General features: G+C 59.5%; 2 protein-coding genes across 4 annotated transcripts in view; both read right to left on the bottom strand.

Moving 5' to 3' along the window:
* The window catches only part of CAPN5 (calpain 5), a 53784-nt gene that overhangs the window by 2903 nt on the left and 27691 nt on the right, over positions 1-23190 (bottom strand). For all 3 annotated transcript variants that reach the window (XM_012745047.3, XM_076002328.1, XM_076002327.1), the window contains 9 exons: positions 10860-11068; positions 8206-8398; positions 7170-7363; positions 6461-6538; positions 4507-4702; positions 3707-3829; positions 2307-2503; positions 1177-1292; positions 517-653 (listed from right to left, as the gene is read on the bottom strand). In XM_012745047.3, coding sequence (XP_012600501.1) covers positions 517-653; positions 1177-1292; positions 2307-2503; positions 3707-3829; positions 4507-4702; positions 6461-6538; positions 7170-7363; positions 8206-8398; positions 10860-11068 — 1443 coding nt within the window. The remainder of the gene's footprint in view (positions 1-516; positions 654-1176; positions 1293-2306; positions 2504-3706; positions 3830-4506; positions 4703-6460; positions 6539-7169; positions 7364-8205; positions 8399-10859; positions 11069-23190) is intronic.
* On the bottom strand, positions 18077-22876 carry OMP (olfactory marker protein). The gene has a single exon (XM_012745049.3). It carries the CDS (start codon positions 20451-20453, stop codon positions 19962-19964), a length of 492 nt encoding a protein of 163 aa, XP_012600503.2. The 5' UTR covers positions 20454-22876; the 3' UTR covers positions 18077-19961.

The raw sequence follows: 23190 nt of genomic DNA, 5'->3' as shown, positions 1-23190 counted from the left end.
ACGGTGGTTCTCCCAGGGTACCTGAGTATTTGTTTACAGATGGTTTCTCACCCGGCGAGACGCTGACCAAGGCCTGGGGGACAGAGAGCTTCCCTAATGAGCACAGAATCACTGTCCACCAGCCACCCTGGCCTGGGAGGAGAAGGAGCCCACGGCGGAGCACACTGGCTTTCTGACCCTGCTCAAGGCTCTTAGGAAACGGCCGCACCCACCATGCACCATCTCAGTGAATGTTTCCGGGGATCCACTGGCTTTGGGTGGGACCAGCAGAGGTGGCCACTGTGCCCTGCCAGGAGACTGGCCCTGCTGGGTCCAGAATCATGCCGGCCAACCCAACGTGCCCACCGTAGAGGGGAGGCAAGAGAACTCCCAAGGCCACCCCGGTGGTCAGAGACAGACAACCAGAACCCGGCACGTGGGTCCCCATCAAAGGCTCTTCACCCTGGGCCCTGCCCCTCTCCGTGAAGAGCCTCAGGCTGGGGGCATGGGAGGGGCCCTGCGGACAGGCGGGCTCACCTGGACAGTGATGGGCTGGCCCGGCTTCTTGCGGTAGAAGACACCTTTCACATCGTACTCGGGCGTGGAGGTGCCCCTCTGCACGGCCGAGCGGACTTTGTCCCCCTCACACTTGATGATCACGTAAGAGTCCGCCCCTAGAGAGTGGGGTGGAAGATGGGGTGAGGCTGGGCAGGAGCAGGGCCCAGATGGGACAAAGCTGGGAGGCGAGACGCCCGCCTGGGCTCAGTTATTCAGAGGGGGAGACTGGAGCCTGACCCACCTCAGGGCCCCTTAACTTCCAAGACAGCTGACCTGCAGGGGCACATGGGCATTACCCATGCTCTTCCCTCTGCCCAGAGCACCCTTCTCCCCAAGCCCGTTTCATCAGGCTCATACCTTAAGACCTCCTTAGTCTGGAGGAAGGCCCCCTCCTCCAGGAAGCCCTCCCTCCCAGCTGTCCATTCCTGCATCTGGCGGCCCCACCCTGTCGAAAGCTCCCCGAGAGGAGGCAGACCTGCTCCTCTCTCTGTGCCTGGCATCACCCCAGGGCTGCTGGGCCTACCATGGGTGTCAGGAAAGGTCTGCTGACTTGCTGAGTGAGAGCAGAGGGCTCTGGGGCTGGCGTCTGAGCTGGCAGGGAGGCGGCATGGGGCAACCAGCAAGCCAGGGGGAGCTCACCTGTTGGGGAGTCCTTGAGGCCAGCAGCCCCCAGGACATGTACCTGGGTCACCTGCTGGGGGTAGCCACACAGGGAGCTCCAGCAGGTGCGGGGAGGCTCGTCCAGGCGCAGCTCCCTGTTACGAGCAGGGGAGAGGGGTGGCGGGTGATGGAGGAGCACCAAGGAGACACAAGGTAAGGCAAGGGTTCAAGAAGTGGGAGGGAAGAGGAGCAGTATTTAATCCAGACATTTATTGCATTTAGTCCTGGGCACATCTCCAAGGGCAGATCCCGACCCTCTAGCCCCCATGGGCTTCCTGCCTTCTCTATCGCCACCAAGGGGGCTCCATCCTCCTGCAACGGGGAAGCAATTTACTGAGCACCTGCTGTGTGCCAAGCCCTCTGCTGGGGTGTCACAGGTGTGACTCCTATTTCCCACAGAGCCCTGGCAGACAGGAAACTGTCATTGTACCCATGTTACAGTTTAGGAAGCAGCAGGGTCACCCAGGTGAAAGGACTTGCCCATCCTGCTGGGAAGTGGGGGAGGCTGGGCTGGCAGGACCCAAGGCCACCTGACTCTGCCACACCACAGGCTGCCTCCTGGGTCGGCACGTGGGCAGGGCCCACTCGTCCTTCTGGGGACACCGAGTCTGGGCTGCATACCAAGGTGGGGAGGATGGTGTGGGACGCACAGGGTCTACACCCCAGCAAGGACAGGGATGGTTTCAGCAGTCCTCTGGACCATGGGACAGGGGATTGTGGTGACAAGACCACAATCCCGGAATCAGACAGGCTGGGCGGCCCAGCCCGACTCCGCCACTGGCTGCATGACCTTGGGAAACCCATCTAACCTGATCCCCTATTCTCATTCCTGCTCAGGGGTGCAATACGGTCAAATGAGATGAGTGCAAGCCTCTTTGTAAACTGTGGAGTGCGGTGCACATGAGAAACTGACCCTAGTCATGGCCAGAGATGCTGGGACAAGGGAGCGGGGTGAGAGAGGGAGGAGGTGGGCACCGCAGTGTCCCCAGGGCAGCTGGAGGCCTGGGCTCCACACCTTGGGCCGACACTGAGCATCTCTGGGGCCGCAGGATCCGGGTCACCCCAGTGTGGCCCTCACAGCCAACCCACCCCTGCCTGCCCCCACGCACCGGCAGTTGGAGGGCACGTCAGTGAAGACCCGGAGCAGGAACTCGCCGGTGTGGCCTGGCTCAAAGGTGGTGGGGATGATGACGTAGCGGCCCTCGGGCTGCTCCGTGCGCAGGAAGACGCTGCGCGAGTTGATGTAGATGGAGCTGGCGGCCTTGTGCTGCAGCCTGTGCATGCGGTACTGGCGGTTCTCCTCCACCTGCGGGAGGAGGGCCGGGCTGGGCCACCAGCGCCCCTCCCCACCCCACCCCTCTTATACGAAACATCCAGGACAGGCAAATCTTAAGAGACAGGAGCCTATTAGTGCTTGCCTGGGGCCCAGGGGAGGGGTTGATGGGGGTGGGTGGGATTGCCAAGGGAGTGGGTTTCTTTGGGATGTGATGAAGTGTTCTAAAATGGATCGTGGTAATGGTTGCAAAACTCTGTGACTACACTAGGAGTCAACAGATTGTACATTTGAATGGGAAAATTGCATAGTCTATGAGTTATATCTCAATAAAAGCTGTTAAAAAGGTGGGGGTGCGAGAGGAAGTCCCCTGGCAACAATGTCCACCGGGGTTCTGACTGTCACCACAGAAACAAGTATCCGGATCTGCCTGAGTCGCAGCCGTGCCCATGAAATGGCATTGCCAGCTGCCAGGTCATGCTAGACAACCCGAAAACAAGTGCCACGGTAGTGAAGTGGCACTCGTGAAGATGGCATGCCAAAGTCACAGCAGAGTGTCACAACATGGCAGCACACAATGAATGTACCAGCGCAATGGCGTGAGCAAATTGCCATGACATGACCAAGACACCAAATGCCAGGAACTCCGCATGGGCCAAGCCCTGCCGTATCCATGTGGTTTCATCAAGTTATCACAGCCTGACAAGGGCTTGCGGTCCCGCCATGCTGACCGTCACCATACACCGGGCATCTCAACGTGTAGAAGGCCTCAGGGTCCAGGCCATGGGAGCGGCTGGGGTGAGTGTGCCTGGCTCTGCCCAAGGACGCCCCCTCCTGTGCCCAGCAAGGCCTCCAGTGCGGGGAGGCTACAGGAGCTGCGACAGGCCCTGAGCCCTGAGGGAGGAGCAGTGGGGCCTAACAGACACCCAGGACCGCCCAGAGCCTGGCCCCAGCCTCCGGCAGCCCTCCCCTCCCTCAGCCGCCAAACAGCCCCGGCCTGCGGGTCTCGGGCAGAAAGAAGTGAGACTGAGAGCCTCGGCAGAAGCTGGTCCCAGGCAGGCGGGGCCCTCGGTGGCTATTCCAAACGGGGCCCACAGCATGAGCACAATGTCAGCCATGGCGGCCAGGGCGGCTGGAGGGATAGCAGTGACCAAGGTGTTCTAGAGTGTTCTCCCCTCGGCAGAACTGCAGCTCCCTTGCTCTCCTCACCCACAGCAGGGGTCCAGCTGACCTCACCTTGTAGATGTCGAAGCCGATGGCCAGGTTCTCGCCCTTGCCCTCCCGGCGGGTAGAGCGCTTCGGCCGCTGCTGGATGCAGATGAGCACTTCATCCTCCGGCTTCTTCACGTCAAAGACGTACTGCAGGGTGGCCAAGGAGAGAGACGCTGCCATGAGGCCGTGCCAAGGACGTGCAAGCCGGCGCTTGCTGGCTCCCAGGAGCCTGGACTCCGGAGCGTGGGCCAGTTGCGTCACCTCTCTGGGCCTCGGTCCCTCCTCTGTGAGACGGGCCTAGGAGTGTCTACCACGGCTGCCCCGCATGCAGCGTGGGGGAGCTCAGTGAGATAAGGGGTGCTCGGCTCACAGCCTGGCATACAGGCGGCGCTCAATAAGGGCACATCATGCATGAGGACTGAGCAGCTGCATGGGTCATATCTGAGGGAGCTGCAGGGCAGAGGTCCCTGTGGGGAGCCCCGCCTGGCCAAGTCCCCAGGAGGGACAGAACCGTGCTATGTAGAAACATGGGGTGGAGTCCCCGGCTCAGCCTATAAATGTCCCTGTAACTCAGGACGACGCACTCCTAAGTCCCTCAGCCCGCAGTCTCCTCATTGTCACCCTCTGCAGGTTAGACTGTGAGGCTGGGGCCTTCATGACCCCTGGACAGGACCAACGAGCCCGCCCAACCCCCACTGTACAGATGGGTTTGCTGAGGCCCAGGGAGGGACAGGGATGTACCCAAGGTCATGCAGGAGTCCCTGGCAGGACAGTGGCAGGGCCTCGTGGCTGCAGGGCTCAGTGGGGCCCCTGAGAACGCCCACCTGCGGGTTCTGGAAGAAGGTGTCCTTGTGGTTGATGCAGCCCCCGCTGCGGTTCTGTCGCGGGTCTTCGTGCCGCGTCCAGGCGCCGCGCAGCCGGGCCTCCTCCCACGTCTTGTGGATGCTCAGGTAGGACGTGTTGATCAGGCGGCACTTGATGATGTCGGTGAAGTAGCGGCACACGTCCTCGAAGGTCATCCTGGCACGGGAAGGGGCTCACCAGTCGCTCTCCCTGGCCCCCGGCCCCCCTGCCCGCTCGCTCCACACGGTTCCACACGCTCTGAACCACGGTCCCCACAGGAGCACGGATGTGGCGCCACACGGACCCGTAACCTCTCTTTTGGCCTCAGTTTCCTCATTTGTAAAATGGGGATGAACCTAACGACAGTTGCCCATCTCACAGGGTTAGCGTAGGGATTAAATACTGCAATAAAGTCACCGAGGACAACTTCCGGCAGACGGGCCAGTTGGCAGAGGCGGCTGTGACACTCAGTGACAGGATAGGTCGAGTGACTAACGTGTGCTGCCTGCTACTGTTTACAAAGCTTGTTTCCACCCATCATCTTCCACGTCTGGGCGAAGCCTGAGTGAGCCGGCGGTGGGAACCCCGTGAGGAGCGGCCACAGTGGCCGGGGCTCGCCACGGTCTCATGCGCTGTGCACCTCCAGGAGCCTGGGCGGGGGCAGGAGGCGTGTGTTGAGTGGGAACACGCAGGAGACAGGCCTTACGAAGAAGCCCTTTCGGCCGGGCACGGTGGCTCAGGCCTGTTATCCTAGCACTTTGGGGGGCCGAGGCAGGCGGATTGCTCGAGGTCAGGAGTTCGAAACCAGCCTGAGCAAGAGTGAGACCCCGTCTCCACTATAAATAGAAAGAAATTAATTGGCCAACTAATTATATAGAAAAAATTAGCCGGGCATGGTGGCGCATGGCTGTAGTCCCAGCTACTTGGGAGGCCGAGGTAGGAAGATCGCTTGAGCCCAGGAGTTTGAGGTTGCTGTGAGCTAGATTGACGTCATGGCACTCACTCTAGCCTGGGCAACAAAGTGAAACTCTGTCTCAAAAAAAAAAAAAAAAAAAAAAAAGAAGCCCTTTCTACAGATGAGGGGTTTTGCTGTTTTAATGCAGCTGAGCCCTAAGCCAGACTGGCAAAGCTAAGCTCATCCGTGGGAGCCCAGACGAAGGGCTGGGTGGCTTCCTGCAGTGGGTCCCCTGATGCCTGCAGGAGGGGTCCTCCACGGGGCACCAGGATCACTGCCATCTGCCTCTGGGCACCCGGCACACCCGGGATGCCCTCACCCCTCCAGGAAGTGGCTGAGTCTCCCTGTCAAGTGTTCTGCTGAGGAGCGACACGGAGCCTGGCCCACAGTCGGGACCAAACGCAGGTTGGATGAATGGCAGGAGTGATTTTCGGGCTCCTTAAGCTAGACTGCCACCATGTCCCCAGCCCATCCCCATCCATGTGCCCTCTAAGCTCCCCTCTCTTCCCTCGCTCACTCTTCCCAAACCCAGCTGTGCTCTCTCACCTCTGGGCCAGGTCGCTCTCCTTGCCCACCATGGCTACCCTGCACCCCAGGTAGGCTCCTCCGTGAGCCTCCCCTCTCCCCTACTTACTCTCAGCAATAAGGTTGCCAGCGAGGCCCTGCCCTCTGGTCAATCCCCTACCCACTGCACCCTGGCTGCTTGCCAAGGCTCAGCCTGGGTGCCAGAGCAGCCCAAGGTCCCCTCGGGTGGGCGGAGGGCACTGTGGGGATGAAAGGGCCGTTACTGCCCAGCTAATTTTACAGAGGAGGACACTGAGCCTCAGAGAGACGGTGTGACTTGCCCAAGGCCACACAGCAAGCTGAGGAAGGGGCCTGTGCTAGAGGCCTGGCTCCTGACTCCCACCTGGACTCCCTGCCAGGCCCCCGGGGGGACCCTCAGCCCCAGACATGGAGGGCACACGCACACGCACACTCACCAGAACTCCCCGTCGTCCTGCACGGTCACGCCCATCTTCTCCCGCTCGCTCTTGCTCACTTTCTGCCACTCCTCTGAGCTGGGATGTGAGTGCCGGGGTGGGGAGAGGGAGACATTTAAGAGGAGGGGCCCCACCAGGACCCCCCGACAATGGCACAGAAGCAGGCAGGACACTCAGCACCAGGCCTCCAGCAGTGCGGTGTGGCTAAGGGCACCCAGGGCCACGCCCAGCCCCTCTCCAGAACCCTGTCTGCCCCTTCCCACGGGGAACCCTGGGTGCCACCATGCCAGGGCTGCGTGGTCTGGAAGCAAAACTGCAGGCTGGGGGCGAGGGGGCACGACCCCAGTGGAGGGGGCTCCTTCACTGGGCACCTGGGCTCCATGCCCCTCCTGGCCTCAGCAGGGCCGTGAGCCAAGCACTCAGGGGTGCCCCCATTCACTCGCTGCTGGTGGCCTCACTCCCTGCCCCTTCCCCACTTGCCCAGGACTGGTCTCTACGTCCCCTGCAAATCAGCATCCCACCCCAGGCTTTTCCTGTGCTGAATCCATCACCCCACACTCACTCCAAAGAAAGTCTCCCGTCTCTTCCCAGTGTCATCCTCCCCACAGATCCTTCAGGGCCCAGCCTCAGTGCCACCTCCTCCAAGAAGCCCACCCATCTTTGTCCACGCACTTGAGCCTGTGCCTGCACCCCCATCCCCAGGCCTCACGTGTCGCTCCAGGGCCCGTTCCACTCCCGCTCTCCCCAGGGGTTGCGCAGGCGGATCATGTCCAGCTTTTCCGACTTGAAGAAGGCCAGCAGGCCGTGGCCCAGGCGCACCTTACGCACATCAGTGATGGCGTATGCGTGGCCCTTCACCAGGCCACACCCCAGGCGGGCCTCCATGTCGGCCGCGGTCATCGCCTGCGGGAGGACACACTGCTCAGAGAGGCCACACTGGAACCCAAACCCCGTGGGACTCAGGGCTGGGGCTACAGCCAGGAGGCCACAGCACCCTCTACGGGCCGCTATGGGAACTGCAGCCCCATACAAAGGTGAGACCTTGTTCTGCTGTGATTAGGGACAATGCTGTGTTCAGGGACCTTTACTAACTCCCACGGGGCCTTAGAGGAGAAAGGAGTGGGGTCAGCCCAGGGTGTGCTGGAGCTTGCATGGGCTCAGCTGTTAAATATTCAGGAATTTTGAGCTCTGGCTGTTAAACACTGGGAGCTGGCAATCAACCTTGCGGGGAGTATTCATACCACAGAAATCAGCAAATGCTACAAATCTGGCCTATTTTCCTAGAGAACCAGTTTCTCAGCACACCACAGGTCTGCTAAACTTGGGTTCAAATTCCACCTTCACTGAACCCCCACTTTCTCACCCCAACACCGGCCAGCAGTGAGATCAGGATCCTCCTGAAGCCCCCAGCCCTGTGCTGCGTGCACAGGGTGCCCCAGGTGTCCCGGCTTCTGATGCCTCACCTTGACTGAGGGACCCTCGGTGTGCAGACACCCACAACCCAGGGGGGTCAGAAAAGGAGCTGACCGGCGTGGGAAAGGCATTTCACAGCCTGAGGGCAGGCAGGGCAGGGGGTCCGAGGCTGTACTCCCCCCATGGGGAAAGCATCCTGCCTTCCAACCGCTCCCCTCCCCCACAGGGCTTTATGAGCTGACCTGGGCCTGGGCTTGGCCGGGAAGTAGCAGTCACCTCCCATCCCCGTCAAGAGGGCAGAGGCCAGGCTGGGACCTGCCCTGTGTGCTCACCTTGATGGAGGCGCTGATGAGGCCGCCCCGGCTGTGCACCTTCAACACGCGCTCGAAGAGCTGGTTCCTCTTGGTCTCGTCGTTGGCAAAGTCACCCTCAGTCAGGTCGATGGGCTCGGAGACCCCGCCCGTGAAGTCCACCAGGGCGTCCGCCGTGTTGCCTCCATCCAGGGCCTGGTAACAGCCGGCCAGCCTGGGGCAGCGTGGAAAGAGAGCCCAGCTCACGCGCCCCCGTAGGTCTGAATCCTTCATCCCATGCGGGGATTTTTGAGACTCAGAGAGGTCACACAAACTGCTAAGATCACGGCGCAGGCCGCAGCAGAGCCGACGCGGGAACGCAGGTCTGACTCCGGGCTATGCCTGTCCCACTGGCACACACTACTTACGGCTCGCCGCGCCCTGAGCCTCGGCAGCTCCATCTTCGCAAATCAGCGTCCAAAAATGGAGCAATCTTTCCAAAAGTGTTAACAGCTCATGTATCTTTTACACACCACTTCTGGATAAGTAACATGATTTATAATGATGTAGAGCCAGAAATAACCTAAATGTCTAACAAGAGGGAACTGGGTTTAAAAACTAACGCTGCATCTATACTCCGGAACACTGAGCAGCCATGGAAAAAAATCGCTGGAAAAGAATCCCTGTGGGAGGGAAATTGCTAGCGCCGGCTTATTCTGTTTGAAAAAGCAATATGGTTGGAATCCAATTATGTTTAAATAATGCCTTTAAAAATATTTAGTAAGCATCCACCATGTGTGACATACAACATGCGGGAAATACAGCTGTGCTTCTTATTGAAACGAGCAGGAAGAGGGCTGGGGCACAGTTCAAGGCACAGTGTGGAATACGACACATAACACGGCACACCTTGTGCAAATTGAAAATACACGCCCACAAAACAGCAACACGGGTTTTACAAGGTTACCTGCAAACAAAAATGCATCAAAGATGTTAAGAGGGTTGCTAAATGGCAGGAGAGATGGGGCACAGAGCAGGGGCAGGGCCTTGAGCCAACACCGCCACGCTGTTCACCAACGGTGGAGCAGCCCCGGTGACTCAGATGGCCCAAAGCACGGCAGGGGCAAGCAGGGGGCTGGCAGAACTGCAGCAGTGTGGGAGACTTTTATTGATATTAGCTTCTTCGTGGTCTTCTAGACTTTCTGGATTTCCTGTAACAGGCATGTATTTATTTTATCATTTAAAAAGTAAATAAATGTAAAAAACAACAACAACAAGAAGCAAGCAAGCATGAAGGGTGCGGCCGCTGTGAGGACAGTTTGGCAGCCCCTCAAAACATTAAACACAGAACTCCCACTGACCCAGCAACCGCTCCTAGGCACACACCCACAAGAACTGAAAGCAGGGACTCGGACAGACATCTGCACACGTGTGTTCACTGCAGCATCAGTCACAACAGCCAAAGGGTGGAAGCAACCCAGGTGTCCACCAACAGATGGACAGATGAACGAACTGTGATATATACACACACAGTAGATACTGTTCGCCCACAGAGAGGAAGGAAATTTTGATATACGCTACATCACAGATGGACCTTGAAAGCATTATGCTCAGTGACATAAGCCAGACATGATTCCACGTATGTGAGGCGCCCAGAGCAGGCAAGTTCATGGACAGAAGGCAGAATGGAGGTTCCCAGGAGCTGGGGGAGGGGAGGCAGTTACGTTCAATGGTTACGGAGCTCTCGTTGGGGACGATGAAAACGTTCCAGGTATAGACAGTGGTGACTGTCCACAGCATTGTGAACGTAATGCCGCTGAACCGTGCGCTTACACATGGTTAAATGAGGAATACTATGTTTTATGTATTTTACCACAATAAAACTTTTTTTAAAAAAAGAAAAAAAGCAGAAAACAAGGCCACTGGCTTGGCTTTCCTGGGGTGGGAGAAGAGGAGCCTGCACCAAGGGTGGTGGTGACTCAGTGGCCCCCAGGGAGTGGCTTTGTGTTCTTAGGATTTAAAATGGAAGCTGCCAATGTCGTGATTTCTTACGTTTGTCTTTAATGTTGGGAGTTTTTGTTTCTCTGCCCCCCCCCACACACACACACACATTTCCCAAAGAGACTGACAAACGGGCCTGGCAGGAGGAACCAGCGGGTGGCTCCCACTGAGCTGGCCAGGCTGGTCTCCAGCCCTCCTGCACCCGGCCCACCCCAGCCCTACAAGGGCCTGGGCAGGTCACGCCACCTCAGAGCCCTCCACAGCTCGGCAGACATCTGCTGGTGCCCATCCCGTGCCAGGCTCTGTGCTGGGCGTGGGGGACACAGGGAAGGCAGGCCCTTGGCCCAGAGTGACCACATCCCCAACAAAGGCCCCCAGGCAGGGCTTGGCAGCGTGGCCTGGAGAAAGATCCCGAATGTAAGTGCTGGCCCTGCCCCTGGCCCCCTGCAGGACTCCTGCCTGGGCCTCAGGCTTCCCCGTGAGTGGAACAGCCATCCCTCCCCTCCCAGGGCCAGGCCTCCACTCCACCCAGCACGGCTCAGTGGGCTGTGCCCCCGGGCCCGGGCTCTGAGAACGCCGCGAGTCCTTGAACCAGCCTTTCGCCTCCCTGTGCCTGGAGCCCTGGCTAAAGGAACACCAGGCAGAGCCCATCGCAGCTGCCACCGCCCACCCGCCCGCCCACCGCCGGCACCTACTTGGCGTAGGCCTTCTCCACCAGGGCACACCAGAACTCGTTGCGGGAGTTGGAGTGGCAGTAGATGAGCTGGTTGTTGACCGTGGGCAGCCGGTCATCGATGACCACGTCCACCCACTCCCCAAAGCGCCAGAAGTGGAAGTGGAAGATGCCCGCGTAGGCGTCGGGCTTCTCGGGGTCCCACTCCTGCTCCTTCCAGTCCGGGATGACCTGGAGGGGGGTGGAGACAGGATGGGGACACAGTGAGGGGCACGTCTGGCTTCCTGAGGAAATGGGGGTGCGCACACCTCCAGGCAATCAGAACGGAAAGGAACCTGGGTTCAAGTTCTGTCTCTGCCAGGAAGCAGTGTGAGACTCAGGTGAATCCTCTCGTCTCCGGGCCTCAGGTTCCCATCTCTGCCGGGTGGGAGGCTCCCTCCCTGTGTCGTTCTAGGATTCCTGCCTCCCTGCAGCCGCACCGAGAGATTATCCATGTCCACCACCAGTTCCTACCCGAAAAACGGCGCCACCATCCACCCACCAGCCCATCAGAGGCTGCAGCCGCGCCGGCCTCCTCGCCTGCCCTCTGCCCATCCCACCAGACCCACCCGAGCACCTCCATTCTTCTGAAACCCGTCTCTTCCTCTGCATCCCGCAGGCACCGCCCTGGCCCAAGCCCCCACCTCCTTGCCCGGGACACCGCACCAGCGTCTGCAGCTACGTCCGCCCTCGCCCCACACAGCAGCAGACCAGCCTGACCCTGTCACCTCCCTGGAAAATAAGGGCCCAACCCTACTGTGCTTTCCCGCCTCATTTCTCCACTCCCCCACGGCAGCCCCCACCCCTCCTCTCAGCTCCAGGCTTTGTCTGGTCGGGAACTCTACACCTGCTCTTCCTCCTCCACTTCACCCAACTGACTTCCACTCATCCACTAGTGTCCGCCCGCCTCCTCCAGGAAGCCCTCCCTGATCTTCACAGTAGGCCAGGGCCCCTGGGACTTCTCGTCTGAGAACTTAGCTTACTGAGTTATAATTAATAGCTGTGTGACGTTGAGCTCAGTGTCTGACACTATCACTGGAATGTCACTTCTCTGAGGCAGGGTGACATTGGTCTGGTCACTGCTATACACCCAGCACCCAGCCCAGGCCTTATCCCTGGCACAGACAGTATGCTTATTAACCATGTGTTGACTGAACAAATAAATCCACAGACATTAATTGGGACTCTAATAATGTTTATTATTTATGAAGTGCCTTGGAAGCAGCAGGTCCCATGCCTGTGATAGCCCTGGATCACCTCCATTTAATCTCACAACAATGCCACGGTAGGATATTGTTGTCTGTCCCTACTTTACAGATGACAAACTGAGGACCAGGGAGGGCACGTAACTTGTCCAGGCCACGTAGCTAGAAAATACTCGTGTTCTTTGGAGCCAGGATTCAAACCCAGGTCTGCCTGCCCCCAAAGAATGAGCTTTTTAGCGCTGTGGGCTGCTCTGCGCCCAGCCACACGTGGGACCCTGAGGACCCAGATGAATCACATAGTCCCTGCCCTCAAGGGGCCCCAGTCTGGCGAGGGAGGCAGGCGTACAGGCAAGTGCACTCGGGGTGGCGGAGAGAAGGGAGCGGTGGGCCCTGCCTCAGAGGCCGGCAGCACACCCTGAGAGCCGGCAGGAGGCAACCCCCAGGCAGAAGATGACAAACAGAGGCAATCTGGGCAGCATGAGGTGGGCAGGGACCCTACCGAGTCAGGGTGTGTCAGTCACCTGCTGGCCCTGGTGGGCATGGCACCAAGTGGGGCTGACCCCCATCGGGACCACAAGCAGCTCCTTCTAGAAGAAAACCACCCAGAGATAAGGGGTGGGCACCCGGGCACCCAGGCTGAGGAGCCAGAGATGCACAGGAGGCCTGCACCCACCTGAGCGCCAGACTTCAGCGGAGACGTCACAGCCACTCCCCACCCCCACACTCATTAAGGATGCCCTTGTTTGCACGCCTCTTACCATCAACAGGGATGTTGGCAAAGGGAAACACTCCCTAGTGGGCCATCTGAGACCAAGAAAATGAAAACGCTAACCACACTGAGAGGTACTGCCGCCACTAATGGAGCCCCGCTAGGTGCCAGGCGCAGGGCCAGGTGTTTACTGTGTCGCCCCCAAGCCTCACAACAAGCTCTTGCAGCAATACCACAGGGAGTCACTCGCGGAAGGCTGCCCGTGGGCACAGGTGAGGGAGGCAGGATTCAAACCCACAGCTGCAGTGTCTGGAACCCAGCAAGGGCCCAAGACTGGCTTGTTCCTTTCCCCCACCTCCTTGTCATGATGTGCGTCACGTCTGTGTCCTTTCTATGTAAAGGCCAGCCTCTGCGCTGTCTCCTAGTGCTCTCTTTCCACCTTTCTTTCAGGACAGAAAGTTGCATCAGAAATGGGCCACATGCAGGGTGGGGGTTACCGTCCCCGCTGCACAGATGGGAGGGCAGAGGTCCAGAGAGAAGCAAGAAGCTGTCCAGGGGCACAGAGCAACGGGGAGGCCTAGGAGGAGAACTTAGGGCCTGGCCACTGCCTCCACCACCCTCCTCCCCTCCTACCCTGCTTGGAATGCTCTGGACTGTGCCGGAGGGAAGGAGGACAGCCCCCGCAGGGTGCTGGGAGATGCTGCCGGGGCCTCGGGAGGATCATTAGCCAAACTCAGGGCTTGTCCCTGAGCCCTCTGCGGCTCAAGAAGCAGCTAATGAGGCCCCAGGGCCTGCAGACGCAGAGTCAGGGGTCCTCAAGGGCCTTAATTTGCACCCCTGCTTCACAGCGCTTGGACCCGGCACGGGGCGGGCCCCAGCCCAGCCTTCTCGCCTCTCAAACCCGCTGCTGCTAGCTGGGACGCTGAGCAGGCGGCAGGTGTACTCACGAGTGCCCACACCCCAGAAAACCTCCCACATCACAGCTGGCCATGCCACAAGTCAAGGAAGCCACCAAAACCTCCCTGGCCCAGGTCAAAGCATTCAGGAACCAACACGAAGAGGTTCCCACTGGCGAAAGATGGGCCAATCTGAGCATCGATAAGGATAATAGCTGCAATGGATCGAAACACATTAAGCGCGTTCAAATTCACAGATCAGAATGATATTTACAAAAGCAAACAGTCACTATTGGAGGAGGGCAGGGAATCAACTCAGTTTTTTGAAACTGGGAAATTAAAGAATCAAGCATTTGTCCTGCTTTTGTAAACTGTCCCTGGGGTAATCAAATTGCAGGTGAAGGGAAGTCTTTATCTGGAAAAGAATTCTAGCTAAGTAAGACAGGAAGAAGTGATTAACATTACACCACCACCATTTTGTAACCACTGAGGAATTAACGGATTGAGGTGATGATCACAGATGGCTTTTAACGTCAGAAAAGAGACACCCTGCCATTATGTGCCTCCTGGACAGTCACGTCAAAAAAAATTTGTACCTAAACCATCCCAACCCTCTAGAGCTAAGTCCTATTTTACAGCAAATGCAAGAGACAAAGAACATGTTGAACCCCACCAGGAGGATTCAGGCAACAAAATCCAGACAGTGGGGAATCCCACAGGACAAATGACCCAGTTTCCTCAATAAACAAGTTGCAAACAAAATAAAATAAAAAGATGAAAGAGCAATCAAACAATTGCTACAATTATGGACTTTTGTTTGGGTCTCATTCAAACAAACAGTAAAATGTATGCATATTTACAGCACAAATGGGAAATTAGAACACTTCTTGGATATTTGAAGATACAAGAGAAACGTTAAAATGTTTCAGTTCTATATTGGTATGGGGGTTATTTTATTTATTTATTTTTCTTTTGCTGAATCCCTATCTTTCAGAGATGCATCCAGAAATATTTACAGACATGCTATGCTGTCCGGGGGAGTGTAGAGGAAATAAGAGTGGCCGTGAGTTGACAATTGTTGAGGCCAGGGGCTGGGGACAAGAGGGCTCATTAGGCCGTGCACCCTGCCCTGGTGCTGACCGTGGCTGAAATGCCCAGCACCACGGACACTGCAGCCTGGCCCGGCAGCAGACCCTCCCAGCCTCCGCCCTTTGGGACCCATGGGAATCCACCAAGACCGCTAAACACCCGTGATGCTTCACGCCACCTCGCCCCTGTGCATGTGCCCGTGCCGGTCCCTTCCCTCACCCCTCAGAGGTCCACTGAGCAGCAGCTCCCAGGGGCCTCCCTGCCAAGCCCCCTGCCCCAGGCATGGTGGGGCAGCCCCTTCTTTTCTCCCTGCTCACTGAGGAGTTGCTGGGCAGGGGGCAAGTTGGACTCATGCCCAGACCCCAGCACCCCGCACTGGGCCTGGCCCAGCTCCAAGGCTGGCTAGAGTCGTTCTGAGAGGAAAATCCCCCAAACTGGTCACTGTACAGCCCCTGACCAGCCAGTGACCTGTACACACTGCTTAATACCACATCACCAAGCACGGTGGGTGATGACAGGGACTTACGTTTTGACTGGGCCACCTCTCTGAGCCTCAGTTTCCTCATCTACCTACTCCAGCCTCCAGGACTTTTATGAGGACTAAAGTAGATGGCCTTGGAGGTACTTCATAAACTGTAGAGGGCTGTGCACATGCAAGGGGTCATCCGTGTATTCACACAACAGTCTGAAAACCTTGGGGTTGAGAGGCAGCTGAGACGACCTGGTCAACCTCCTTCCCGAGAGGAGGAAGGAAAATCTCAGCACGAGCCTGCTCACTTACTCAGGCTGACCCGGCAGCAACGCAAGGACTATGTTGGGTTTGGAGCCCCCTTCACACCCACCCTGGGATGTGATCCACTAATGGCCACCACAGCAGAATGGGCCCGGAAAGCCCAGGGCCCCTCTGATGGGCACGCCTCAGCACCCCTAGTCTCCCCGGCTCCTGGGCTTTCCCTGGGGGGCTCCCACCTGGACTCAAATGGCTGAGCTCAAACCCTCCTGGGGCCGTGGCAGACAGGACTCTGCCCAGCTGTGTGCCACAGGGGGGAGAGGGCGGCAATGCTCGGGACCTGCATGCGAGAGTGTGCACTCTGGAAGGCAGGGGTAGGAGGATCGCTTGAGGTCAGAAGTTCAAGACCAGCCTGATTAAGAGTGAGACCCCATCTCTACTAAAAATAAAAAAATTAGCCGGGCATGGTGGCACACACGTGTAGTCCCAGCTACTCGGGAGGCTGAGGCAGGAGGATTGCTTGAGCCCAAGAGTTTGAGGTTGCTGTGAGCTAGGCTGACACCACGGCACTCTAGCCCACGTGACAGAATGAGACTCCATCTCAAAAGAAAAAAAAGATTTCTGCCTGGGAACCCAGCTGGAAACATTTCTGAACCACGCGGGCAGGGCTGGGGAACAAGGGCCTACGGTGGGTTTCCTGTGTCACCCGGGTTGGGTGAGGTGAGCCACCAGGCCTTTGTGAGTCCTCACAACTAGTGAGTCTTTGGTTCTGAGTCTCTAAGATTCCTCAATCCTCAGCTTATAATTAATTCCAAGAGTCTCAAATTCCGAGTTTCAGGTGCGGTGACTGGAAGAGGCCGGGCAGGCCTTGGGGCACCCCTGCTTCCTTGCGGGAGCAGAGCCTGGCTGCTCACGCCGGAGACCAGGGCGCTGACTCACCGCAGAGGGGCCGTGGGCGAGACTGGGGCGGGGACCCCCAGCCTTGGGGCAGGCGCCATGCCCGGGGCCTCAGGCTCCCAGCTATGGTGTGAGGGCTAAAGGTCCCCTGCGTGGGGCCATCCTGGTCCTGGTGACGGTGGTGGAGGGAAATGCACGCCCACATGACTGCTCTTCCAGACCACAGAGCCAGGCCTGGCAGCGGCCCATCCCTGCACCCACACCACCCTCTGCCATAGCACCGGGCTGCTGTGTCGCCTCAGGCAACTCACTGCACCTCTCTGAACCTTGCATTCCTCCTCAGTGAACAGGTTCTCCTAGCCAGTCCCTCTCTTCCCAGAATAACTGTGAAAAGTAATTGAGACCACGTTTCTACGGCGACCAGGCAGTAATGACGAACAAACCCAGAGAGGGCGCCCATGTGCTGGCTTTGAGAAGCTTGGGCCCTTTACTCACCTTAACCCATTTGACCTTCACAAGAGCCCCACAAGGGGGGCACCACCATTAGCCCCAACTCACAGGTGATGAAACAGGCTCCAAGGTCGCCCAGGGTCACATAGCCGCGTGGGGCGGAGGGGCTGGGTCCTCTGTCTCTACCCGGTACCCCACCCTAGGCCCCTCCAGGAGTGGCTGGAGGGCCAGCTGGGGGGGAGTGTGGGAGAGTGGGGACTCCTGAGAACCAGCGTGCAGGCTGGGGAGGGGCTTTGGATGCTGCGAGGGGCTGCGCAGGGGGACAGAAATCGTGGCGGCGGCTGCTCTGCAGGGCTGAGGCCGGGCTGGGCCGGGGCTTGTGAAGCAGGGCTCATCTCACAAGCAAAGCCACAAGTTCAGCCTCTGAAGCAGGGATCAGCGCTGGTCTCCCGGGAGGAAGCCGCCGGGCCTGGGCCCTCAGGTGGGGTGGGGACATGGCGCAAGCCCACTGGCCCAAGCTCAGCCCCTCCTTGCCCACTGTGTAGAGCTGTGGAGGACCACGGGGCGCCACGGGGACCGGGCCTGGGGCTGCATCAGTGCCAACAGAGCCCCATCAGTCATGGGTTTAATAATCCCAGCGGGCAGGCTGGAAGGGCGTCACAGAACCAGGCTGTTCCCTCTGCAAAGTCTGAGGCTGGGAGGGGGCCAGGGGCTGCCAGATGACACACAGCCACTCGGTGACAGAGGCCAAACTAAACCCGGACACAGGCCTAGCCCCAGCCCCACCTACCCCGGGGCTACTGCTGTTCCATCTGCCCCCAGCCCCGCCACCCTGCAGGGGAGGGAGACTCGAGACGCACAGCTCAGCGTCTTCCCACTCCACCACCCCGGGCGACAAAGCCCAAACAGCACCTGCCGGTGGCCTCAGCATGGCTTGCTCCACACCTCCTACAGGGTAGGTCTGGGGCTGTGGAGGAACAGGGGTGGTGGCTTCTGGCTGGGCATCAGGAGACACGGCAAAACCCAATCCTGGTCTGGACCAGCCACCTGACTATTCTGGGCCTCGTCCCTGAAAGCTGGTGGGAGGAGGGGTGGGGAGTGTGGGAAAAAGCCCAGGGAGGGGGCTCAGGGCCAGGAGGGCAGGCACCAGGCAGGGTGGGGTGGGGGATTGGGGTGCTCACGGAGAGAGACTGCACACCACCAAGGCGAGGGCACACAGCTTTATTGGGGACCTGCAGCAGGCACAGCACAGGCACTCAGCCCCCCCAGGGCAGATGGGGTGCGGCAGCATGGGGGGCAGGCAATCTGGACTAAGAGGGTCCCCAGAGCTGTGGGGAGAGGTCGAGCAAAGTGGCAGAAGGCAGGCCAGCGCCCACGGGCTGGCTCCTGCAGTCATCGACAGAGAACGAGGGCAGCCGCGGGACTCCAGGCACGTCCCGGAACAGGCCCCAGAGCTGTGAGCTGAGAGAGGACCAGAGCTGCCCCACAGCAACCTCCTGCCGACAGAACCTCCTTGCGCACCCCCGAGGTAGGGCCTGCCCTCCCAGCAGCCCCAGCTCCAGCCCTTGGTGCCACTGTGCCCAGGGCTTGGGTTCCCCTGCTGGCTCTGCTCCGTGACAGCAAGTGTCACGTCACTGGCTGTCCAGGGACAAAATGGGGCTGGCCCCGAGACAGGGCGTTGGGGGCACCTGCTGAAGTGCCCTCGGCTGGTGCCAGGTGGCAGGCCAGGCTGCCCGCTAAGGGGGCCCTGGGCCCTCGCAGCGTGGAGGGGACGTGGCTCGGGGCCAGAACTGGGCCTGCTGGTGAATGAGCCACACTCGCCCTGTCTGGCTGGAGAGTGGGTGGCACCCGATGACCTCGCAGGCCTGTGTTCTGCCATCACCCGACTGCCACCTCCAGCCATGTCCGACCGTCAGCCACCATGCCCACCCTCCAGGCCACCCTGCTGCAGCCCCCCAGCTCCACCAAAGAAGCCCAAGATGCCACCAGATGTTTCAGGACGAGACACTCGCCTGCCTTGACCTGAGAGCTCAAAGCAGCCTGGCTTCCCGGCGGGGACACCGAGGCCCCAGGGAATCCACTGTGTCCAACTCCTGGGCCCTGGACCCCTCTACCCAGCTTTCCCCAGACAGAGGGAAACCCCTTTACTAAACTGCTCCCTGCTTCACGACACGAACTCGGAGTCTCCTGCTCAGAAGGCCTTCCCACCAAGGTCATCAGGACCCAGCCCCTGCTAAGGGCCACCCCTGAACCAGCAGCAATTAGACACCAGATAATCTAAAAGCAGACTTGTTCGCAGGGCAGGTATAGACTTCTAGGCTACATCCAGGTGAATACAGCATGCTCTCCTTCAATGTATATGTATGTGCTCAGGCAGATCTGTGTGACCCTTCATGTTGCCACTCCACTCCGCCCCCGAAGTCATGCCCCGGAGAGCCAGAGCTGGGCCTGCACAGCCCCCCGGGAGCCAGCCACTCCCCACTGCCCCAATCCACCCCCTAGCAACCCTGCCCGCGTCCTGAGGGCGGCCGAGGCGTTGCGGGACCACACTGGGCCGGTGCCAGGAGCAGCGCCTTCCCGGGGCCCCAGGCTGGTGTTGACCTCCAGACATGGGCCTCGGCAAAGGGCGCTGTGGCAGGGCGGGCAGCAAGTGGGGCTGTCTGCAGGCCCCAGCGAGGCTGCCCCTGTCGTCTCTGTCTCCCCATCTCTGGAGAAAGACGGATGGCTGGTTCTTCAGACCTCTCTTTCTCTGTGTCTGTCTCTTTGGTCTCTCTCAGTCTCTCTCCCTCACAACGACGCAGAAAAGGCAGCTGCCGACGGCCTCCCCATCTGCCACACCAGCCCCGACCAGGCCTTTAAAGTCTACAGCGGCAGCGGCGGCCAGTCCAGCTTCTAGACTATGGCGCCTGGCACTCTTCCTCCTGCGAGCCGGAGCGCGGGCACCAGGGAAAAGGAGAGAAGGAAGGGCGTGGGACTCGGGGCCTCGTGCCAAGCTGGGTGCAGGCTGAGCAGCTAGAAGAAGGTCCCGCAAAACACACCTGGGGACAGGAGGTGCAGGCAGGGGAGAGGGCAGGGGGGTGAGAGAAGGGGCGGCAGCGAGCAGCTGCCGTCAGAGCTGGTTGAAAACCACGGAGACCTTGAGGTTGGCGGGCTCCACGCCCTCGCCAAAGGTGATGAGGAAGTACATGACCTTGCGGACCTTGGCCAGATCCGACAGGCGCTCCCCGAACTCCAGGGCGTCAGCCTCGTTACAGTCCATGACATCCGAGTCCTCCTTGCGCCAGAAGATGGCCGCGGGGTCCAGCAGCTGGCGCGTCATGAGGTTGGTGAGGTCGGGCGTCCAGTTCTGCGAGGTGCCGGTGATGGTGACCTTGCCTGGCTTGTCCAGCACGACGTTCCAGCGCTCGAACTGCAGCTTCTGCTGCTGGACGAAGTCCAGGCGGTACACGGACTCGGCCGGCCGCAGCAGCTTCTCGCCGTCCTGGCGCTTCTCCCCGCGCTGCTTCAGGCTCTCCACGCGCAGCCGCATCTGCTTGGTCAGGTCCTCGTCCAGGACCAGCGGCATGTCCAGCTGTGGCTGCTGCGGCCCGTCCTCCGCCATGGCCCAAGTGCTGCTGCTGCTGCTGCTGCTGCTGCTGCTCCCGCCAACGTCAAGGAGCCAAATGGGCTGGGGCCTCCCCGCCAAGAGAAGAGGCCACCAAAGGGGGCCCCGCCTACCTTCCGCCCTCCCCTGGCCTCCTCCCCTCTGCAGCCCTGTTCTCAAAACGGGGTGTGTGGGGGCGTGGGAGTCCCCACCCGCCTCCTCTAAACTCCTGCAGGAGCGAGAATGCAGGCTCTGCCGGCAGGCTCCGCGGGGACCAGATCGCTGATGTCAATTGCTGTGGCAACCACCCTGACTACCAGGGACGGCTGGGAGCTGGCTTGCTGCGAAGAAGGGAGCACTTCACACGGGCAGTGTCGGGGAGGGCGGAGGGGAGCACGTGCTCACTGCAGGGACACAGGCCAAAGGCCTCCAGGAGGGCGCGGGAGAGCATGGGCCGGAGAAGGCTCTCCCGATTTGAGATCCGAAGTCACCCGAGCCAACCATGGAGCCTCCCCTGCCTCCTCCACACCCAATCGCCAAGGCCTGTTGATTCTGCTCCCCAAATAGCCTGGAACCTTCTCCTGCGTTCCCACTGCCAGGACCTCAGCCCAGCCGCCATCATCTCTCACCTAGACCCCGGCTTCCCAGACTGAGTGAGCATCAGAATCAGCTGCAGGACTTAAAGCACAGATTGCTGGGCCGTCCCAGAGCGCTCGATTTGGCAGGTCTCTGAGAGCCCAGCATCTGCATTTCTAACAGCCTCCCAGGTGACACTCATGCTGCGGCCTGGGGCTGTGCTGAGAGTCACTGACCCAGACGAGTGTGGCCTGCTGGCCCTGCCGCAGCCCTAGCCATGGCAGCCATGTAACCAGGTCTCGCTTCTGCTAAAATCCCACCACTCATCCCCCCTGCACTGATCTTCAGTGTCCCCCAGGAGACCTGGGGCCAAGGAATAATCTGGCAAAATCTCCGTCCCCAGCACCTGAGGTGGAACCAGGAGCTCGGCTATCATAAATGGGCAAATGGCAGAACTGGAGTGTGTGAGTGTAATTGGGGGGGGGGCTGGGGGACAGGGGCCTCTGCCACAACATGCCACACTCAGAAAAGAGGACAGAGCCACAGGCCAAGGTGTAACAACTGAAAACAATCTGAAGGGTCAAGTGGACCACAAGCACAGTCAATTGCTAGATGGAGGATAAGTAAATCGGTGGGATCTTGGGCTACATGGACAGCAGGGGCGCCTAGGGAGACAGAGCACCTGGCCCTGTTCAAACAACACTTCAGGCCCTGGGGTCAGTTCTGGTGGCCACTGGCAGCAATTCCCCAAGAGTGTTAGAAAGAACCACACGCTGCACGTTAAACTGCCTGACCCTCACAGAGCCTTTTACTTTGCAGCTGCAGGGGCAGAGGAGGGGACCAACTCTGCTGAGGAGCTACGGTGGGGGCTTCCCTCTCCTCCATAAGGAGGAGCTGTTTCTACCCTTCCTACCGCTGCATTTTGCTTTCTATTTGTACGTGTGCTTAATTTTTGCCTGAGATGGCAAGCTCTGTGTCTTGTCCATTACTCTAAGCCAGCACCCAGCACAGGCCTTGCCACGCAGGAGGCCTCAGAGATGCTTGCCGGATGAATGAATGGGCAACTGGCAAGGAGACAGGTGATGTGAGGGACCATGGGGCCAAGGACAACAGAGGAAGGTGGACAGGTGGGGAGACAGTACATGGGCACTGGCTGGGGCCAAAATGAGGTTTAGAGACAGGTGTGTCAGGGCTGGGAGTGAGCAAGAGGACTCTGAGGTGAGGTCAGACAGGTGGAGCTGTTGCCTGAAGACAGGGAGGGCAGGTCTAGGTCCAGGCTGGGGCTGTGGCAGCAAGTGACCCAGGTGGCTGAAGATGAAGGCTGATGGAAATGAGACCAAGAACTAAGACCACGGTAACAGGGGGCCGGGGCAAGAGGGCAGACACACAGACACATGGACCAGTAAACCCCTGGGAGACAGCAGTACTTGGGGTAGAAAAGGCTGGGGAAGTGGAGGTGCCAGGCCCTCTGGGCCTGGGTGACCGGCTGGGGCTGCCGGATGGCAGGGGACAGCACTGCAGTGGGCTGGGGGGCCAAGTTGCTAGCAGGAGCCAGGCGCCTGCATGAGGAGTCACGTCTGCAAGCGGCACTGGGCAAGAGGACCTCCTGTTACTGGACCCTTAAGGATGAGGACCAAGGACACAGAGCCCCTGGGGAGGGCTTGGTCTCACCTGGGCAGAGGGGCACCGACCTGCAGATCTGGGTGGCCTCAATCCTGTATGCACCAGCCCCAGGCAGCCTCAAGGGTGGGGTTAAAGGTGGCTTCCCAGAGGGGCATATGTGCTGAGGTGTGGTGGCCCTGAGTCTGAGGCTCAGTGTCCCCAACATGTGGGTGGGGAGGGTGGGACAGGGGTGCTAAGCAGCCCCCCAGTTGCCCTTCCATGGAGAAAACAGTGCGGGGCAGGGAGGCCCTGCAGGGCAACAGGCCCACAAGGCGAGGGGTGACAACAAACAGGGCCGCCAGCAGGGACAGAAGAGGAGGTAAGGTGCGGTAATGAGCCCCCCGGGGGCTATGGCCACAGCGGCACAGGAGGCAGAGTGCAATTAGCCGAGAACACGCAGCCCGCCGGGACCCAAGCTGCTGGAGACCAGCCAGGCCAGGCGCCCCCACGCCCTGCAGCAGGAACCTTTGGCCCAGAGATACACTCAGGCCTGCCCACAGTGGCACTGTGTCAGTGA

This window comes from Microcebus murinus, chromosome 4, assembly GCF_040939455.1.
Source record: "Microcebus murinus isolate Inina chromosome 4, M.murinus_Inina_mat1.0, whole genome shotgun sequence".
Lineage (NCBI taxonomy): Eukaryota > Metazoa > Chordata > Mammalia > Primates > Cheirogaleidae > Microcebus > Microcebus murinus.
The sequence above is the reverse complement of the archived record's forward strand: the minus strand, read 5'-3'. Positions and strand labels throughout refer to the sequence as shown.

What these genes read in the sequence shown, in the direction of transcription:
- OMP (XM_012745049.3), bottom strand. Translation starts at nt 20,453, where the DNA reads ATGGCGGAGGACGGGCCGCAGCAGCCACAGCTGGACATGCCGCTGGTC.